Below are 18005 nucleotides of genomic sequence, written 5' to 3'. Positions count from 1 at the left end.
TTTAAGGGGCCAGCGATGGAGAAGTCCCAGTCATTTGACCGGTCATGAATGAAAAAATGAAGTATACATAAACATTCCAAGTATCAAGTTGTGAAGAGTACTCGTTAAGAAGCCTTAAGCTTTCTACATAAATTAATTTTGTTCATGACAATAAATCGCTTTCACAGTTGTGTGACAATACTCCTACTCCACTAAATGCTTTTATCCGCGTGACTGGCGCCTTTTCGATTCCTTGGACTCCCTGGGTATCATGTTATTCCGGTCTCTTCAATTAAACATACCACGCAACATCCTGGTCTTGCTCCCTCACAGTACTACTAGAATCCTGGCGACTAGTCCTTGACTGTGGCGTCATATCCAGCCCAGGTATCCCATTCGGTTCAGTTATGTGACGAGAGAGCGAACGAGGGTGCGGCGTAGTTTCTGGCTCTGCCGCCCTCCCTGAGAATGTGTTGGCCTGCATACCGAGCTCAAGTTCTGGCCCTACGGTGTTTCTTTTGGGTTGCACATTCTCCGAGCTCAACATCCACCTCCCGGCTACGTAGGGCATCGAGAATCTTCTGGACCTCGACTTCGATAATGAGTTCTTGTTCGCATCTGGCGCTCCTTCGTTGCTGTCTCTCCTTGTTTCGGCGTGTGGGCGCATGGGGTTTGAGGCCTTGACGACCTTTGCAATCAGATCTGCCATGCCCATTTCGATATGTAGTTTGAGTAAATAGGCTAGCGGGTGGAACTGGGCATAGCTGTGACAGTTAGCGATGGCACGAGCCCACAAGAGTCAGCATCACATACATCAAAGTGTTCGGCAGGGACATGAGTCCAATGAGGATGACCTAGAGTGTGAATGATAAGCCACCAGATCAAGTGCAGTCGGAAAGCGATCAAACCTACATCAAGTGACATTGAGACTGCAATCATGGCCAAATTGAATCGGAATAGCGCCGTGTACTTAGTCAAGCCGCTAGCAATTAGCCGCGACTTGACCAGATAGATGAAGGTAAGGTTCAGCCCAGCATCCACAAGAAGAAAGATGCCCTTTTCTATCCTGTCCCAGATCTCGTTGATGTGAATGTAAGTCTCGTTGATCTGAAGACGAGCTGGAATCCAGATACAGAAGACGCTGATGTTGACCGCCAAGAGGATACCAAAGACTCCCCATTTCAGTCGTGTGGCTTGTGCAGGTATCGGCATCAAAATTGCGATTCGGTTGACGATGATTTGCATGAGACATTGTACCTGATGAAGCACTGATCAGCTAATGTCCAATGTAAATCATGATTAAAAACCTGCTGGAAATTTACCTGGATCGTCCACAATACGACTTCAACCGATTGGCGTTAGTGTTTAAAAAAGTATGCAAATTGAAGCCCTACGATACTTACGTAGGAAAAAGAAGTATTCAAAGCTACTCGAAATTAGATACTGGGATTACTCAGGAGAGGGAGAGAAGCCTACCTTGGATCAATGATGGATGTCAGATAGCACCAGGATATGATGCCGATGACTATACTGGCGATCCATTCCGCCCAGATCAACCATATGTAGATGTTGACCCTGTGTGTCCTGTTCCAACTGGCTCTACTTTGTCGATAACCCTTGACTCCGCTCCATAGGCCGACTCCAAGCGTGAACCCCCAAAACATGCTCGCTATGTTCTGTTCATCGTTTGTTGGTGTCGAGCCGACATACCATGGGGGTATAAGTGTTCCCGCCATCGTAATGCTATGTGTCGTTTTTCATCGGACGTCGACGGTCACGGTGGATTCTCTGGTGTTGCTGTTCCACCTTCATCCCCGGCGGTAGGGGTGTGATCGAGAGGTGGAGGAGAAAATTGACAAGCTTTTTGGCAAAATGTTGGGGCAGGGCAGCCAATATGAGGAAAGTGACCCATTGACCGCTGCTCTCGTCGGAACTTCACCAACCGCACTGGTCGCGATGGCGGGCAAGTAGGAAGCTAATGCATGCAACGGTGAGTGGCAGCACGGGGGAATTATTTTGAAGGTTGGGTGGAGGGCAGCGCAACACAAGTGCTTGGGATAGCCAACATGTCCTAACCCCGACTCGGGAACGTCAGACGCTGGGGCCAAAATTCTTGACCTTTGGACCCTGCAGGCGTCAACTTGTCCGACCCTTTACTTCTCCATCCGTTGGACCCGGTTTGCCAGACCAGAGTTCGTGGTAGAGTCGCCTGTTTGCGCAGGGGGTCGGCATTTGAAAGCTCACTGCAGCAGAGATGCTCCCTCTGGCCGGGCAGCCGGTTGCCGGCTCCCACTCTGGGGGTTTGCCACGCCGTCGCGAGTTCGAGGGTGGTAGCGATGATCTCCGGGCAGTTACACCAGGGGCCCCTGGGCCACACATGGAGACTGCCATAGAGAACAAGGCACGGTCTTAAAATTGGTAATGGCGCGGAGACAAAGGCCGTGGACTGTCTGACGGTGCGATGATCGGACTAGAAGCCGGGGCGACCGGCCTCAAGCTAGTCCTCGATTCCTACGCAGCCGCGGCTACTAGTATGCAACTAGTAGCGGCATATACCGTAACCGCGAGTGATTCCAATCATAGCTTCGCCTAAGCCTTGGGAGCGGTGTGCTTCCGTTCTGTGCTCTTCCTTCTCACCTCTAACATGACCGGCCCGAAAACACAGACATTTGGATTCAACTCTTTTCAGGTAATGGGACCCCTCACTCACCCACACAAAATAGACTTTTAGTCCGCAGGAACGTGCGTCACTCCAATCGAGATCAGCACGAGGGTGCAGAAGTTTCGGTGCTACATGCGAGTCAGGGTTTTGCATTGTCGTCATTAGTGGCAGGCAATGGGGCCTAAAAAAGAGTTCGTTCCAAATCGTCCGTCCGGCACCACTGCGTTTCTCAGCGGGAAAGAGACCGAGACCGCGATTCAACGGCTGGTGGGGGATCATCCGGACAAGCTTCATTATTTGTTTCGCGTTGTCTTATTTGTTTGATGGTCTGGTCTCTCGAGAATAGACTCTAGAAAATTACTCCTGACAGAATCAGGTCACTGGGTGAATAAGGATCTTCATGACTCAAATCGACTCTTGAGCAGCTATGATGACCTCAGAACGTCATATTCTGCGGAGAGTTGGAGACATCTCCACGTGTAGATCTACAGTAGATAAACGACTGTTCTTAGCCTTTGAGGAAAGATAGGCGTCTGGATGGAGTGCCTGATCACGTTCCGAGCATCGGCCTGTGTTGAAAACATCCGTCCTATCTTGGCCATACCGGCAACTTTACGAGATGGCAGAGGTTGCACAAAACGGCTTGTTTCAATGGAAAATATGGGGTTCAATGGTGCCAACATGTTCGTGCGTCTTTGCGTCTGTCATCAACCTTCCAACGCCAAGATCGAAGCCCACTTTGCAGTCAATGTGGTTCAAGACCGATGATATTCTGGGCGCCTCTCATGATCGGGCATTTTCAGACCGTATTCCGAAATGCGGAGTGAAGAAGCCATAACATTCGAAAGCTTCTCATTGGCCAGCCTTCCCTTCGTTCTGAATGGGTCTTCGGCGCGATCCGCACACGGGTCAACGTTCCCCTCCATTCTTTGTCTGTTGTTTACTAGCACCCGATGTGATGCATTTCTTCCGGGCTGGTTGGGCAAGGTACAACCGCTTCGTTCTTTGTTTCCCTATGGGGGCGTCTGTTGTCGCTATGCATGTTTCTTGGAGCTTCCGGAACGGGCCTAAAGTCCATAAGGACAGTTGAGGAACCTGGCTGGTTTCATTCGTCTGGGTGGGTGACAACAGGAGTCTTCGAGTGAACTGGGCTGCTCCAACACAGCCTACAGAACAACATGCAGGCCGGAATGAGAAGAAAAACCACCATAATCAAGTGAGGGGTCGTGGCTATATTGGACTTTCTGCCACAAAACTCGTGTAACCGCTCGTTTGCACAGAGTTTCACAGCCATTTGCAAGTCTGGTTACTTCACGTTTGCTTCCAAATCGCTTTAGCAAAATACAGAAAGCGGAGACAACACCATGGCTGTGTCTCCAGACGACATGAAAGCCGCGAGCACTCTCATTATGAGCAGTCCTGAGGCTGCAACAAGCGCTATTGCTGTAGTATGTTGAGGGTCTAGAGAGTCTACTCTCATGAAAGGTGTCGCCTGCTATATACAGCCTTGATCTGACTGTTTTCCAGGACCCCATTCTTGAAAATGAGCAAACAACTGATGCCGAAATTGAGAGCTGAGACAACAACTGAGGATGGCTGCTGGTAGAGACCACGTGCTGTCGGCACCGTGAAGTATCTACACCTCTTCCACCGCTTCTTTGAGTGAAAGAATTGCGGAGTATTGCCGTATTCACGGGCGTACTTACACTCAGAAAACTGATTGTTGGGGACCAAACGACGAAAGACAGAATGAGGGACTTGATATTGCGTACGTTATAGTCACCGAGTAAAACTCATTTGCTTCGGGCTCACATGTAATTTACATGGTGTGCTCCCATAGCCATTACTGGGAGACACTCCTCCTAGATGATAAGTTATTTCTTGCCCCTATAGTTGATTCCCTCCAGGTACGTAGGTTTTTAAATAACCAAATATCAACTTCGAAGAGATATCCTAAAATTGCCATAGAACGTCCTCGACGTTGGCACTGGAACTGGTATCTGGGCTATGTGAGTGTTACTCAGTGCTTTCAAAATGAGTCTGCGCAGTATGTATGCGTTGCTTGAGCACATGGTTGACGAGATTTTCCAGAGACTTTGCGGATATGTACCCCTCCACCGAAGTGATAGGGGTTGACATCTCGCCGATTCAGCCAGATTGGGTCCCACCAAATTGCAAGTTCCAGATCGATGATATCGAACAGCCGTGGACCTGGCCCATCAGCCACTTTGACTATGTTCACATAAGTCACCTCGAAGGGAGCGTGGCAGACTGGCCCGCGCTATACGCTCAGGCGTTTGCCCACATCAAGTCGGGCGGGTTTGTCGAGGTCAAGGAGATAGACGTGGAACTGTGTTCCCAAGTTCTTCCTGAGCTGAACGAAGACCGCGTCAACGAAAGATGGGGCAAAGTGATGCTGAAGGCTATGGATCGATTGGGAAAGACGGGGACTCAAAGCCGCAATCATGGTATCGCCAAAGGTCTAGAAGCTGCAGGCTTTGTTGGCATTGTTGAGCAGCAGTGGGCTGCGCCTATCGGTGCTTGGCCAAAGAGTCGACTCTCAAGGAAGTGGGTGCCTGCCGCCTACAGTACCTCGATCAATCGCTTGAAAGCTTTGGTAGCTTTCTGCTTTGAGAGGTAATGGGCTGGGGGTATGCCGAGATCGTGGTGTTTATGAGTGAGATGCAAAAGTCCGTTAGAGACCTAAAGCTTCAACCCTACATCAAGCTGTAAGCTTCGTTGCCATTTCCTCTCGATTATTGGAGAAAGAATAAGACTCTGTCAGCCTGACTGAATTTATCACCTTCTAGGCATGTTGTTTATGCGAGAAAGCCATAGAAGACCACGAATTAGCTTTCGCCGTTCGGGCTGTGAAGGGGGGGGGGGGGCAAGTGTTTGGCATAACAGCTGGGAGAATCATAGTCATTGCCCTTCAATACACACATACAAATCCTCTCCGAGATCTTGCTATTGCCCTCGTGATCCTAGTTCTCTAATTTAGCTTTGATTTCTCCATGCTATACTTACTTAAGTATGAATATTGAACTAGGTGATGCAGGAATGAACTGTACAATTGAACTTAAAAATTGATGGGAACCGCTCCAGAGTCAAGGTAGTCCAGATGTCACTGGAGATAAAGGTTTGAACACCAACATCGAGGCACTTCACTGTTGATGGAACATTCGACGACGATGGAAAGTATCTCTCAACCAGGCAGGAGGGGTAAAAGGCTGGATGGTAATTTCGCAGGCAACATGGAATCAGTAACAAGCAACATAAAGCCCGGTTCAAAGGCCGTTTCAAGTCCAAATAGCACGTGTATGTTCGACTAATCGTGCCATGGAAGATTGATTGTGCCATTAAAGCAGAATAGCAGGTCTCTACGAGCGACTTGACCGGTACATCAAAAACCTGTGCCAAAAAGCTAACCCCACTCCAATGTGAGAAAGAATGTTCTAGCAGAATTCAATATGCGAGAGACATCTGATGTCTTTATTCATCATGTGATACAAAAATACAACAGCCTTTGGCTGGAATTCGAGCGGATCACAAGTCACCATCATCTAGTGCGAGACTCGAGAAATCCAATAGCAATAAGACTAACCAAATGTGTGCGAATCGCAACACCAGCCCTGAAGGATTGACTCAAGTCGGTATGAGCGAGGAATTGTCATTGCATTTGAGCGGATCTGGCAGTGAATTGGACCCCTCGGACTTTGCCTGTCTGCTTGATGTTGAACAATGGATTATGGTTGCATGCTATGTCCGTGTCGGAAAGCTACCCGGCACCTTCCATACCTTCCGGACATAGCCTAGAATGCCGTGAATGCGCATCGGATATTGGGAAAATAATTATTCTATTCGTCCAGGGAGGCGGGCTCTCGCTAGAATACTTGGCGGCTTCAGCCCCGGTTTGCAGCCACCAACAGACCAACCGAACGCGTGTTCGGCTGCAAGAAGAGCATCCATGTCGCAGAACCAACAGAAGGATAAGAAATCCGTTGAAAAGAGGGGTTGAGCCCATATTCGTGTCTCGAACCTCACAAACTCCAGATCATTGCTATTCATTGCGACATCTTGCCGACAGACAGATCTCATCATCTGACAGGAGAATTCTACGAATTACAACATGGCATCAACTGAGGGCTCGGAGCCACAGGACTCCGCGTCAATGCCGGCTGCAAAGAGTCCGTCCGCGAAAAGTTCATCGCCACCAGCGGCAGCAGGCTCACCTGCTGGCAACGCAAATGAGACCGAGGCAGGCCCAATCGTCGTTGTGAGTCGAATCACCGGCTTCTTGATACCTGCATACATACGTAGCTCAGGTGAACCTCAAAACATCAGACAGCTGACCCTTCTCTCAATAGGACCCGGCTTTCGAGCATGAGGATTTGACTGAAGCCGAGACAGAGAGGTGAGTACTGACGGAATGCGCGTCAGTGGATTTGGGGTGTAAGCTGATTAGTGCAATAGCATTCACACGTCCTCAACGGCTTCGTTGACCGAAAGCATCACGGAGTATCGACGCATCCTTGGGCGCACCTACACGCAAAAGGTTGACTACTGGGGGCCAAATGACGAGAAGCAGAATGAAGGGCTCGATCTTGCGTATGTAAACATCGTCTGTACCAGTCCACATACTTTCCTCTTCACAATAGCGACTCGGTTTGTCCCAAAATCGAACACACTACTGACATTTACATCAAGCCATTATTGGGAATGCGTCTTCTTTGACGATAAGCTGTTCTTGGCGCCTATAGGAGACAGCCCCCATGTCAGTTAACACGCAAGTTCCTGGTGTTCACAAGCCGCTGAAATGATAAGCAGAAAGTTCTCGACATTGGTACCGGAACGGGTATCTGGGCTATGTGAGTTGATTTCTCTTCAGTTTCCCGTATCGCATTTACTATCGAGTCAAGATAATAGTTAGACAACGGTCTCACATGTTCTTGTCAGTGATTTTGCCGACGAATTCCCATCGGCAGAAGTTATCGGTGTTGACATTTCACCTATTCAACCGAGTTGGGTTCCACCCAACTGCAAATTTCAAATCGACGACATTGAGGCGGACTGGACGTGGCCTACTGAGTTCTTCGATTACGTTCACATCCGACATCTGGAAGGATGTGTCTCTGATTGGCCGAAGCTCTATTCTCAGGCATTCGAGCACCTCATACCTGGCGGTTATATTGAGGTGAACGAACTAGATCTTGAAGACTACTCTCAAGCACTCGGCGACAATTTGCCCCGGGATCATGTTTACAGAAGGTGGGCGAAAATCATGTTCGAGTCAATGGATAGGCTCGGCAAAACTGGGAAACAGACTCGGGATCATGGCATTGCGAACGGCATGAGAAATGCTGGATTCGTGGATATCGTGGAGAAAAGCTGGCCGATTCCTATCGGAGGATGGGCTTCGGATCCCAAGCTGAAAGAAGTCGGGGCTGTCAACCTGCAGTACATCGACCAGTCTTTGGAAGGGTTTGGAACTTTCCTTTTGAGACAAATGATGGGATGGGAGGATGTGGAGATTCTTGTTTTCATGAGCGAGATGCGCAAGGCCCTGAGGGACCTCAAACTTCAGACGTACTTTACATTGTGAGTAAATTGCTTACGCTCACAGGTATCGTACCTACCACTAGCTAAAGGTCATAACTAACAACGCTTACCAGGCACGTCGTCTACGGACGTAAGCCAGAAGAGTCCGATGAGCAAACATCGACTGCACCAGCTGCAGCTGTAGCCTGACTAGACTTTTGTCACGAGTTATGACACGCAGCAATGGGCATACGGAGTGTGGTAAAGTGGCTGAACCTATCAAAGTGGAAATAGACAAAAGGAAAAGGTCTATATACACGATGTATGAGATATACACGTGATACAGTACGTGACGGGCACTTCGTGAAGCGCGGTTACTATCCCTGTTACGTGACAATTTTGGACAGAAGTAATCTCGTAATGATCATTGGCCTTATTTTAGTTTATCTTATTTCTCAAAGTCTGCAGAATCAGATATGTTGGTTTTCTTTTTGTTATGCTTCTTTCGGGTATTCTAAGCAATCACTTCCTAAGATAATCGGATCACACAATCAGAGACCGCAGACTTCGATGAACATCACTATGTTAAATACCCAGGTCTCTGCCCAAGACTTTAACAAGTTGATAGTTTTAGTTCCATCAGCCAACCTCCATTCTCAGCGATGATTGGGAGCTAGAGTAGGCTAAAAACCTATGAGCTCGAGTCTATCTTCTAGTACCTACATGCAGTAGTTATACGAAGAGATCAATTGCCGGTCAGGATTTGTGGCTATATGGTAGTTGTTTCCCCTGCTCTATAGGCGCGAAAGATCGATCTTAGCGGGATCAGGCTTTTAAGGGAAATCACACAATAAGTTATACTTGGTGACTGTACGGTACGCGCAATGTGCCCCAAGGACGCGCTCAACTCCATCGACAGTAATCCCGATATAAAAAACACGAGTTTGTTATCAACAAAGATAAATTGCCCTTACCGCTTTCTTACAATAGTTACCTCGATGCGTTCTGTGGAACCATCGGGGCGACAACACGAGAAGGATTGCATGATGTCCCCACTAAGTGCCGTCAGCTTCCGTGTCTAGGCAACAAAACAACTCGTATTTGACCGCTGGATCTGCAGCCCTGTTCCGCCTGACAATTGCCGCCTCTGTGCCGCACTCTAGTGCGATCTAAGGGTTCAAATGGACAGCAATGATGTCACGATGTATCTGTCATTCGCCATGTCTTCTTTATGATTTTCAAATACAGGTTTTGCATTCTGATTCTGTTTGAATACTGACAGTTCTCACCAAAGATTCAAGCCGCACGGGAAAGAAAGTTCTCGATGTTTTACCAGGCAGAAGTTTAGCGAAAGAAATTTTATCCCTGGCTGACTGCCCTAGAAACCTGATGGGTTGGGACTTTGGTTCTAGCGCGGGTGGTTCAACGGGCCTAGGACAAGGTATGATCGCGCAACGGCTGAAATGTTTCCTGCAGCGCCCTTGTCTATGCCGACCAAAGGTCCACGGAAACTATGACGGCACGGGCGGTAAGTGAGGGCCGAACTAAACGAACCACTAAACTGCAAGGAACGAGATTCTAGACCTGCAGCTACTAGGCGCTGCCACGGCTCTTATCCTGAGTATTTAACAGCAGTGCAATAGACCGATCGTCCCGGAATCCGCTGAGCCAGGCCACTCTCGTTTTTGCCAGAATCAGCTACCATCGAATTTGAACTGTTTGATCCGACTAGTAATACCTAACTTTTCCCACCAAAATCTCTGAAAATGCAGCTCTCTACCATTCTCGGCGCCTCTTTCGTCGCCACGGCTTCAGCTGCCCTCCCTCCCATCAACTTGGGTTACCTCAGCTACCCCCACGGGAATCTCTTCGTCGCGTGGTCCCCCTTCACTCCCACAACGACGCAAGAGGTCACTGAGGTCTGCGACACCCGCGGCGCCGTAAAGGGCACCGCGACCTGGACCACGATCCGCGCTTATAACACATACGTCTTCAAGCCCATCTGCCGCAACCCTTTCAACGTCACTGACGCTGTAACAAACACCACATACTACAACTTGGAGCTGGCATGTGTGGACGACAACATTCCCTTGTACGCCAACCCCGAGGTCACCGCCGTCGTCGACACGAAGACGAACAAGACGGTGGAGACTTGCGTTCCCGTGTCGCTGAATGGCCAGTCTACATACGGAGGTTGCAGCGATCACTTCAGTGGTGTTTCGTACTCATTTGCCTGCTCCGCCTAATATGGATTGGTGTCCAATGAAAAACGGCCTTTTTGGAATGACTTTGGAACGACACATTAGCATTATTGCATGGGTACGGACTTTGATAAATCTAGGATTCAATTTGGCTCGTGGCGTCCTCGAAGAGGTTCTTGCAATTTATTAATGAAGGCATGAGAGCGCATACATCCATATAATTTAGACACACAACACTCTTCCCAAGATGAGTCACTTTTCAGATGATACTTGAAGCTGTTTCGAGATGAATGATCGACTTTGGTCATGTTAGGTACCTCTGCATCATCGAAAGAGAATAAACAACAAGACGAAAGGTAGTTGAAGATGATGAAGGCACTTTTACTCTGTGATATTTGATTGGTACATGTATCTAACGCATATCGGTAGGAATTGACAATAGTTAAAATCCAGAATTGAGTAGACGGCTGGGACCATGCCTGTCGTGCCTTCTCTGAATCTCTTGTGAATCATCCAGTGTGCACGATAGAGTAAATCCGCTGCTTCTCTGCATGTTCCAATACTTCAAAATACAGTCACCGAGTAATGCTTACGCAATCCTGAACCACTGACCAAACGCCCCTGAAGGATCAAACTTCTTCTTTAAGGTCTTGAGTCTATCCAAGCTTGAGCCGTAGATAGCTTGCAGCTCCTCATCCCCGTGAGCAAAGTTAATGTATCTGAAATATTCGTTAATGACCGCAATGACAGTAGAGAAATACTGATTGAATGTTTAACCTACGTCGGGTTCACGGTGGCACTCGAAGAGAAGCTCCAGATATCTCGGACTTTGGCCCCAAATTCCAGAGCTTGAGTATCGAGGGTAGCGTCCTCATACCACGGGATGACAATCGCCTGTGCGAACGCTTCTTGGCGGAGCTCATCTTGCATAGCTGCGGACCCAGAAGGAACTGACTTTGCCGTAGTCAGGTTGTATCTCTCGATCAACACAGCTGAATTCTGTGCGCCTGTCTGTTTTTGGAAGTCGGTGTATAGAGTCCAGATCTCAGGCCATGTTTCCGACTTCATGTTGTTGATGGTCGTGCTGTATGCCGGTTTGCGTCCTCCGCGGGCGCAGAAGTTGTCGTTGGCCGCGTTCCATTGTTGGTAAGGAGTAACCACGCTGGAGTTGGTCAGGGGTCCGAGGTTGTACAGAGGCGCAAAGGCGGTGCGGCCAGCTTCTTCGGTTCCCTGGCGTAGGAAGCCAGTGACAAGAACCATTGGCGAATTCGAAGAGTCGCCGGAATTTGTCAGCACCAGGTAGACGACTTGTTCCGGAAGCAACGGAAGATCTTGGATAGTCTGAGCCACATCGGCGATCTTTGAGGAGTCAAAGGTCAGAGACATGATCCAAGATGTACGACTTGCTGTCGCCCACGCATTTACTGTCGCAGAAGTGACGATGCCGAAGTTGGGTGCTGCGCCCCTCAGAGCCCAGTAAAGATCTGGGTTAGATGAGCTTGAAACTGTCAGAGCCTCTCCGGTGGCAGTGATTACGCGCATAGACAAGATGTTGTCAACGGCAAAGCCGTGTTCCCCCATGATGTTGCCATATCCACCGCCCAGGGCTGCCCCAAGAGCGCCGACGCAATTGCAATTGCCTGTTTGGACCAAGACACCTGCAGCGTCAGCAGCAGCAACAACATCGCCAATGAGCGCTCCTCCACCAATCGTAGCTGTTTTCTTGTCGGTACTGATATTAACCTGGTTGAAGCCGGCGAGATTGATCAGGACGCCATTGCTGCCCAGGTTGAACTGTTTGGTCGCCCAACCATTGCCGCCATTCTGGGGGAGGAAAGCGATATTATTTATCGAACAGTACTTGACCTGTATGGTAGATAAACATTAGCATAAATGTGCACAGTAGTGAGTGATCCGATTTGGCCGAGAACATCGGTGAACCTACCACAGCACTCAAATCCTTCTCGGATGTCGCATTGACAATGACTGATGGCAAAGGTACATCGAAGTCACTCCAACGTTCTCGAACTTCGACGGCCACGGAGGAAGTCGAGACAAGGTTTTGCAAATCCTCGGCTACGGAACGGGCGTTGATGCTAATGGCAGCGGATGCTACCATTGAGATGAGTTGCAGACCGACAATTAGGGACCGCATGGTGTCGTCCGGGGGTAGCAGTGGCAGGTGATCGTCGGCGAGAAGCTGTGATAGCCAAGAAGCTCGTGCATGGACAACCGCAGAGCAGGACAAGATTCTTTAAGGGTCTGCGAACGTGCGCGAGTTCATGTCTGCGTCTACATGTATAATGTAGGATGCAATGGGACTCCCAGCCACATGACCCCCTTGGATCCACGCGTCAAATCCTGGATCGTTATAGAAGAGGCATATGCCGACGAATTCTCCCGGTAACCATGGTATGCAGCTGCGTTGGTGTTGGACGCTGCCAGGTCGCATAGTCTTGGTAGGGATCAAACGGACATGAGGTTCTCCATCTTGGTCAGGGTCTACACCGTGCCACCATCAAAGGGGGGAAGAGGAGAGAGAGAGGGGCAAATCCTCTCCAGGCCCTCCATCAGTCAATCCATCCCCAATGTGACCGTCGCATCTCGGAGCTTGCGGCCACTAACGAGCGGACTTCTGGGCGAAATATTACCATCATACGACAAGGGCGCTGGAATTCCATTGCAGAAAAACGACGTTGGCGTTCCCATCCTTGGCAAAAGATTACGGAATTCCAACCGCGACATGGTGGTGTCCGGTTACCCTGGCATTGCAGGTGGAGCTTGTTGCTGGGTTCGACCTTGTCTTGCGGGACATACGATATCAAACGGGTCCGCTGCACCGATTGTCGAAAGAGAAAAACCCCCTTGGCGAGAAAATCATCCCCTCTTTGCCCCCGCTGACCCGTACTGTGGAGGTTGTGGATGGAGAGGTTATTTGGACATCTAAAGCACACCAAGAATTGTGCTTTGGTCAGGTCCGTAAGTCCTCGGCAGCGCGGCGCCGCTGCTCTCCGAAGCGCAATCTTAGCAATTTGCTAGGGTTACGTATGATTCTCGAAGCCACGCGGCTTATTGATTAACGAAGTCCCGCAACAGACGATCAAATTTGAGAATTGTGGTTGTGTGACATTTGATAGGGAAAATCGCCGTTTGCAAATTGGTTCGGATACCATTGATTAGGTCAAGAATTGAGAAGAAAAGACAAGTGCCACAGTCTAGCTCAGGTTTGGAGTTTCGATAGCGGTCGGCAAAAGTACAAATGAGGTATCATCAAGGAAACAATCAAGAATCGATCTCATTAGAACTATGAACGACTGTCACAAAATCAACGCTCATACATATCTCTTCCTCAAATTAGTCCTCCTGCTCATAATCCAACACCATTGGTCCTTAAGTTGGCAGTACTCGAGCTGTCAGAAGGCTCAATCGTCTGATGAATCGTCGTCTCTCTCAGAATCTCTCGTCCTTCTGGAGAGCCTGAGCGCGTCTTGTCGTCGTTTCGAATCATTTCTAATTCATCGAGCTCTTCATATGGCGTTCTCGGTGTTCTCATACTGTTCTTCCCACCAATACGTCGTGATGATCCGTACTCGTAAGAATCGTTTCCTGTCGTAATGGGCTTGGGGAAGAAATGCACCCAGATTGGCCGGAGTGTTGGGAGACAAGCGCAAACAATGGCCAGCGACAGTTCAATGTTGGTCCAGAAGAAAACGGGGGCGGTGTAATCTTATGTCATCGTCAGAGAAGGAGCTGGAGTTGATCAGTCCAAGTGTGACTTACAGATGACATCGTTAGGATGCTTGACATATTCTTCGGCGATAGCAAAAGTAGCTACCACTCTCGTGACACTCACGGCACAGACGCTACACTTTTGTCAGCAACCTTTTCCCTTCCCAACGACATCGGAAAACTTACGCAGCGCCAAGTCCTAGCATTGCGATGACTGCAAGTTTCTTCTTGAGGGGCATCTGGACTTTGAGAACCATCGCGACAGGTAGTACGAGGATGACAAAGTCGGCAATGACGTCGGTGAATAGAAGCGCGAGGAACATCGGTACCGTCTGAACACAAGAGTTGCCATAGTAGGGCTCGATGAACACCGTGATGGGGAAACAAGTAAAGAGATGGGAGAAGAAGAAGCTGACCGTCCATCCGATCACAAAGGCTAGTACCCCAAAGACGACGTAGCGAAACCTTTGGCTTGGGAAGAGGGTGTAATACAACACGAGAATAGATGATTTGACGAACCCTAAGCCCAGGATTGAAATCATATTAAGTGCAAACTTTGTCTGATGTGCGAAAAGCTTGTTAGCTATGTGACAGATGCGACGCCGGCGAGCTGGAGAGACAAACTCACCTCTTCGAAGAAAATCAGCCCTGGATCATCCATAATTGGAGAGCCGTCGGGGAACGTGGGCTGATGTTGTCCCAAATGACCGTGAATTGCAGCTTGCCTTCGCGTCAGTTCCTTCTTCTTGCTAAGTGATCATGGAAATTTCAAACATACTGGCTAGTTGCAGAGTACAGCAGGTGATTGATACCAGCTGTCCAAAGGAGACACCGGTCAGCATTTGATATCATTTGCCTAACCAATGGCTCCAAGCTCCATCTGTAGACTTACGAGCGCTGCTCCGGTTAGGTAGTCGTCCCATGCAAATCTTTTGACGAGTAGCTTCGCCCAGACGCGAAGTCCATAGAACACTGTAGGAATGGCCATAAACCCAATCGCCAGGCCGATCATCTGACCCTTGGTGTAGTCATGGTTCATCGTCACCATGTTGGGCGACTTGAGAATGTTTGCGCGATGTTAAAAACACAAAATTCTGCCGAATTTCGATCGCCGCCGCCGCAAGATGGTCGGGAAAAGTCGAGGCTGCAAGCAAGGAGCGTACTCAATCTGCACAGCAGACAGTCCAAATGCGGGAATGTCACTGGAGATGCTGAGAGATATGTATCACAAAGATCTGAGGGGTCATCCTGTTCATGATGATAGCGGAGGTGCAGTGAAGAAAGTGCAGATTGTCACAGTCGCCTTCCCGCGAGAGACAACCTTTTCCCTTCCATCGAGTGCTGGCGTAGCATGTGGCACTTACCGCGTTGCAATGGTAGTAGCACTACCATGATAAAACAGGATAGCATTCAAGCACTCAGGGCAGTGCCGCAGGGGGTAGGAAGTTATCTGTCACTGATAAAACTCAAGGTTCTCTCAGGCGGGAGCGCGTCCTTGATCACAGCAAGAACTGGTTATCATGCCCTGTGTTTCGGACGACCCGAGTCAGGTTCCTTGTCCCCAATTACCCCGGTGAGCGTGGTCAAAGGCCGTGACGTTGCAATGCGAACTCTTGAAGCCCCACTCGTTCCCTTGTTTAGAGGCACGGCGAGTGACAGAAAACCGTGATTCACCCCCGGGGTACCGGGGGTTGAAATACCGTGAACTCTAATTACCCTCCCTTCGGGTTCCGGTTCCTGAAGTGGGCAGAGCTACGAGCAGAACATTTGCCTATGATTTTCCGTTTGCCGCCGAACGAGATGAGTCTCAGTGATTTAGACTCTTGCAACTTGGGATGATCGATAGTCAAAATGACATTGGTTCCGGAACCATGGCTATAGGGTTGGACGTTCGTAATGGTTTGGTCACAGAAACAGGCAAGCATTTTCAACTAACAATTGAAGGCACCAGTACCAAAGAAAATTCTTTCCGCGATCCGCGGGTTCTTGCGGTTTATACCATTTGGTAAAACATCTCTGGTAATAGCGTCGTTGTGTGAGCAGAGGTACGCAGTATGTATCTCGTAATGATCCCCCTTTTTACCCCTGGCATGGCGCACGCACCTTGATACCTGCACAGCTGCAGCCTGCATTACCCCCACGGAATAACTCGAAAGCTTTTGGGGGACCATGTATTGGTGCGTCGTAAGGGAAGAACTTATGAAACTTTATCGGCTGGCTTGCGTTGTTATTGCACAGATGATGTGTGGAAAGAAGCCAGACGAACTGACACTGCAAGCACTCCTTGCTTGGATCGCAACAGAGCTCAGGTGGTCACTCCCGTAGCTCTCTCAATTTTGAACGATTACCGCGCCGATGTATGATGCCGATAAGCGCGATCCCGGCATGTGGTATTGCCCTCCTCCCACATTTGTCGTTCTTTGAAAATTTGGAAAGCTGCTTCGTCCATGACAGGCCTGATTCAAGTCAGGGAAGCATAGCTGCCAACAGAGATAATGAGGAGCAAACCCTGATACGAAGGGCTTCCTAGGTGCGATCTTCTCTATCTTCCTGATACTGGCTCAGCTATCCAGCTGTTGCTGTATTTTCACTTGGTCGGTGCAAGTCATCACTTCGGAGATTAGTGCATGGGTATTTCGCATGCTGGCTTGGATCTTGCATCAGCAGCGGTGAGTAAAACCCATCCGATCGGGGGCGAGTTGACCCGGGCACAATCTCAAATTACCTCTGCGAGTTAGGTTCAACTTACGTGGTGCCCCTGAGGATTAGTATCTTCACAGTATTCCAGAAATTCAGCCCGAGTTCTTGGACAGTCTGAAGAAACCAGTCACTTCGTGCACGATACTTCAGCATAAGGTAGTCCATCAATCAATCGGAAACGAAGGACAACCGATGACATGCCCATCGTGTCTTATCTAGCGCCATATTGATGTTTAGGGCAACATCAGCTTACAGGTTCCATTTGCGGGCGAGCTCAGAGAAAAGTAACACCCAGCGCAAGTCCCCAATGAGCCATTTCCGCGTAACCATGAGGATTCGGTGCACATACTGCGAGTTGAGGGGCCGGGAGCCGGAGTTAGATTTGTCAATCAAGATTCGCGATAACTTCGCTGGTGGATGCTACCTTGATCATACAAGGGTAGGAAAGGCTTGCTACAGTGCCACCTGATATCGCCCCCTCGCATGTATTTGGACGAGCATGGGAGCTGGTGGCGCTGGCGTCACTTTTGCCGCGAGTGCCATGAGATCTTACATACTTATGTTGAAATAGAAACCCGTGGAATTTATGGATATCAACCACTATCATATAGCCATTTTCAAGTAGCATGAGAAGGGTCTCAGTTTTTGAGAGATGAATTTGCCTGCTCCTGCAAGTGATAGTGATCCGACGGACGAAGATGGGCCATTTTTTCGGCTTGCAAGTTCCAAGATTACCATCCGTGACGATACCTTGGCATTCAATGCACTCACGACCAATAAGTTGGACTCTTGGGAGCTAGTTACCTCTGTACCAGCCAATCTGTGTATATACTAGAAGGCATCGAGATGTTTTCTAGTGGGGGCTTTGGGGCACTGAAAGTGGGTCGAGGATGCTTGGAAGTTGGAACGGCTCGTCGGAACGGTACCAGTTTGTTGCCTGAAGATTATGGGTAACTCCTCAAGGACATCTCGTCTTGGACAATCTACTTAGTCACCTAGGTGCTTACCCTCAAACTCCATGATGTTCAGATTCAATTACAAGCAACCGATGCGCCTACGATGTTTGTGAAGGCCTCGGCGCACAGTGTAGGATGATAATCAAGCTGTTGTTGCTAGCCGAAAACCGATCATGATCCGCATCTGAGGAACACAACTCAACTCCACATTCAGTGGATCACGGCGTTGTGGCAGAGTGG

At 49.1% G+C, this 18005-nt stretch overlaps 6 protein-coding genes across 6 annotated transcripts; 3 read left to right on the top strand and 3 right to left on the bottom strand.

Annotated features, from left to right (window-relative positions):
* Window positions 1-271: 271 nt before the first annotated feature.
* CPAR01_03288 (uncharacterized protein) lies at window positions 272-1715 on the bottom strand (the record flags this gene model as incomplete). Its single annotated transcript, XM_060487575.1, has 6 exons — window positions 272-743; window positions 793-833; window positions 892-1236; window positions 1302-1321; window positions 1383-1405; window positions 1456-1715. The coding sequence occupies 6 exons, from the start codon at window positions 1713-1715 to the stop codon at window positions 272-274; spliced, it is 1161 nt and encodes a 386-aa protein (XP_060354903.1).
* Window positions 1716-4005: 2290 nt separating this feature from the next.
* CPAR01_03287 (UMTA) lies at window positions 4006-5282 on the top strand (the record flags this gene model as incomplete). Its single annotated transcript, XM_060487574.1, has 3 exons — window positions 4006-4089; window positions 4610-4650; window positions 4733-5282. The coding sequence occupies 3 exons, from the start codon at window positions 4006-4008 to the stop codon at window positions 5280-5282; spliced, it is 675 nt and encodes a 224-aa protein (XP_060354902.1).
* A 1488-nt stretch (window positions 5283-6770) lies between these two features.
* Window positions 6771-8389, top strand: CPAR01_03286 (UMTA; the record flags this gene model as incomplete). Its single annotated transcript, XM_060487573.1, has 7 exons — window positions 6771-6917; window positions 7009-7055; window positions 7115-7249; window positions 7349-7415; window positions 7469-7509; window positions 7598-8239; window positions 8314-8389. 7 exons carry the CDS (start codon window positions 6771-6773, stop codon window positions 8387-8389), a joined length of 1155 nt encoding a protein of 384 aa, XP_060354901.1.
* Window positions 8390-9945: 1556 nt separating this feature from the next.
* On the top strand, window positions 9946-10425 carry CPAR01_03285 (uncharacterized protein; the record flags this gene model as incomplete). Its single annotated transcript, XM_060487572.1, has 1 exon — window positions 9946-10425. The coding sequence occupies one exon, from the start codon at window positions 9946-9948 to the stop codon at window positions 10423-10425; it is 480 nt and encodes a 159-aa protein (XP_060354900.1).
* A 544-nt stretch (window positions 10426-10969) lies between these two features.
* On the bottom strand, window positions 10970-12535 carry CPAR01_03284 (FAD binding domain-containing protein; the record flags this gene model as incomplete). The annotated part of the gene is made up of 3 exons (XM_060487571.1): window positions 10970-11099; window positions 11162-12246; window positions 12326-12535. The coding sequence occupies 3 exons, from the start codon at window positions 12533-12535 to the stop codon at window positions 10970-10972; spliced, it is 1425 nt and encodes a 474-aa protein (XP_060354899.1).
* A 1212-nt stretch (window positions 12536-13747) lies between these two features.
* Window positions 13748-15157, bottom strand: CPAR01_03283 (uncharacterized protein; the record flags this gene model as incomplete). Its single annotated transcript, XM_060487570.1, has 6 exons — window positions 13748-14106; window positions 14161-14243; window positions 14296-14669; window positions 14738-14829; window positions 14888-14924; window positions 15002-15157. The coding sequence occupies 6 exons, from the start codon at window positions 15155-15157 to the stop codon at window positions 13748-13750; spliced, it is 1101 nt and encodes a 366-aa protein (XP_060354898.1).
* Window positions 15158-18005: the final 2848 nt, after the last annotated feature.

This window comes from Colletotrichum paranaense (genome assembly GCF_030867605.1).
Source record: "Colletotrichum paranaense strain IMI 384185 chromosome Unknown Scaffold_2.1, whole genome shotgun sequence".
NCBI classification, from domain to species: domain Eukaryota; kingdom Fungi; phylum Ascomycota; class Sordariomycetes; order Glomerellales; family Glomerellaceae; genus Colletotrichum; species Colletotrichum paranaense.
Note: the sequence above shows the minus strand (reverse complement) of the source record. Positions and strands in the feature narration are given on the sequence as shown.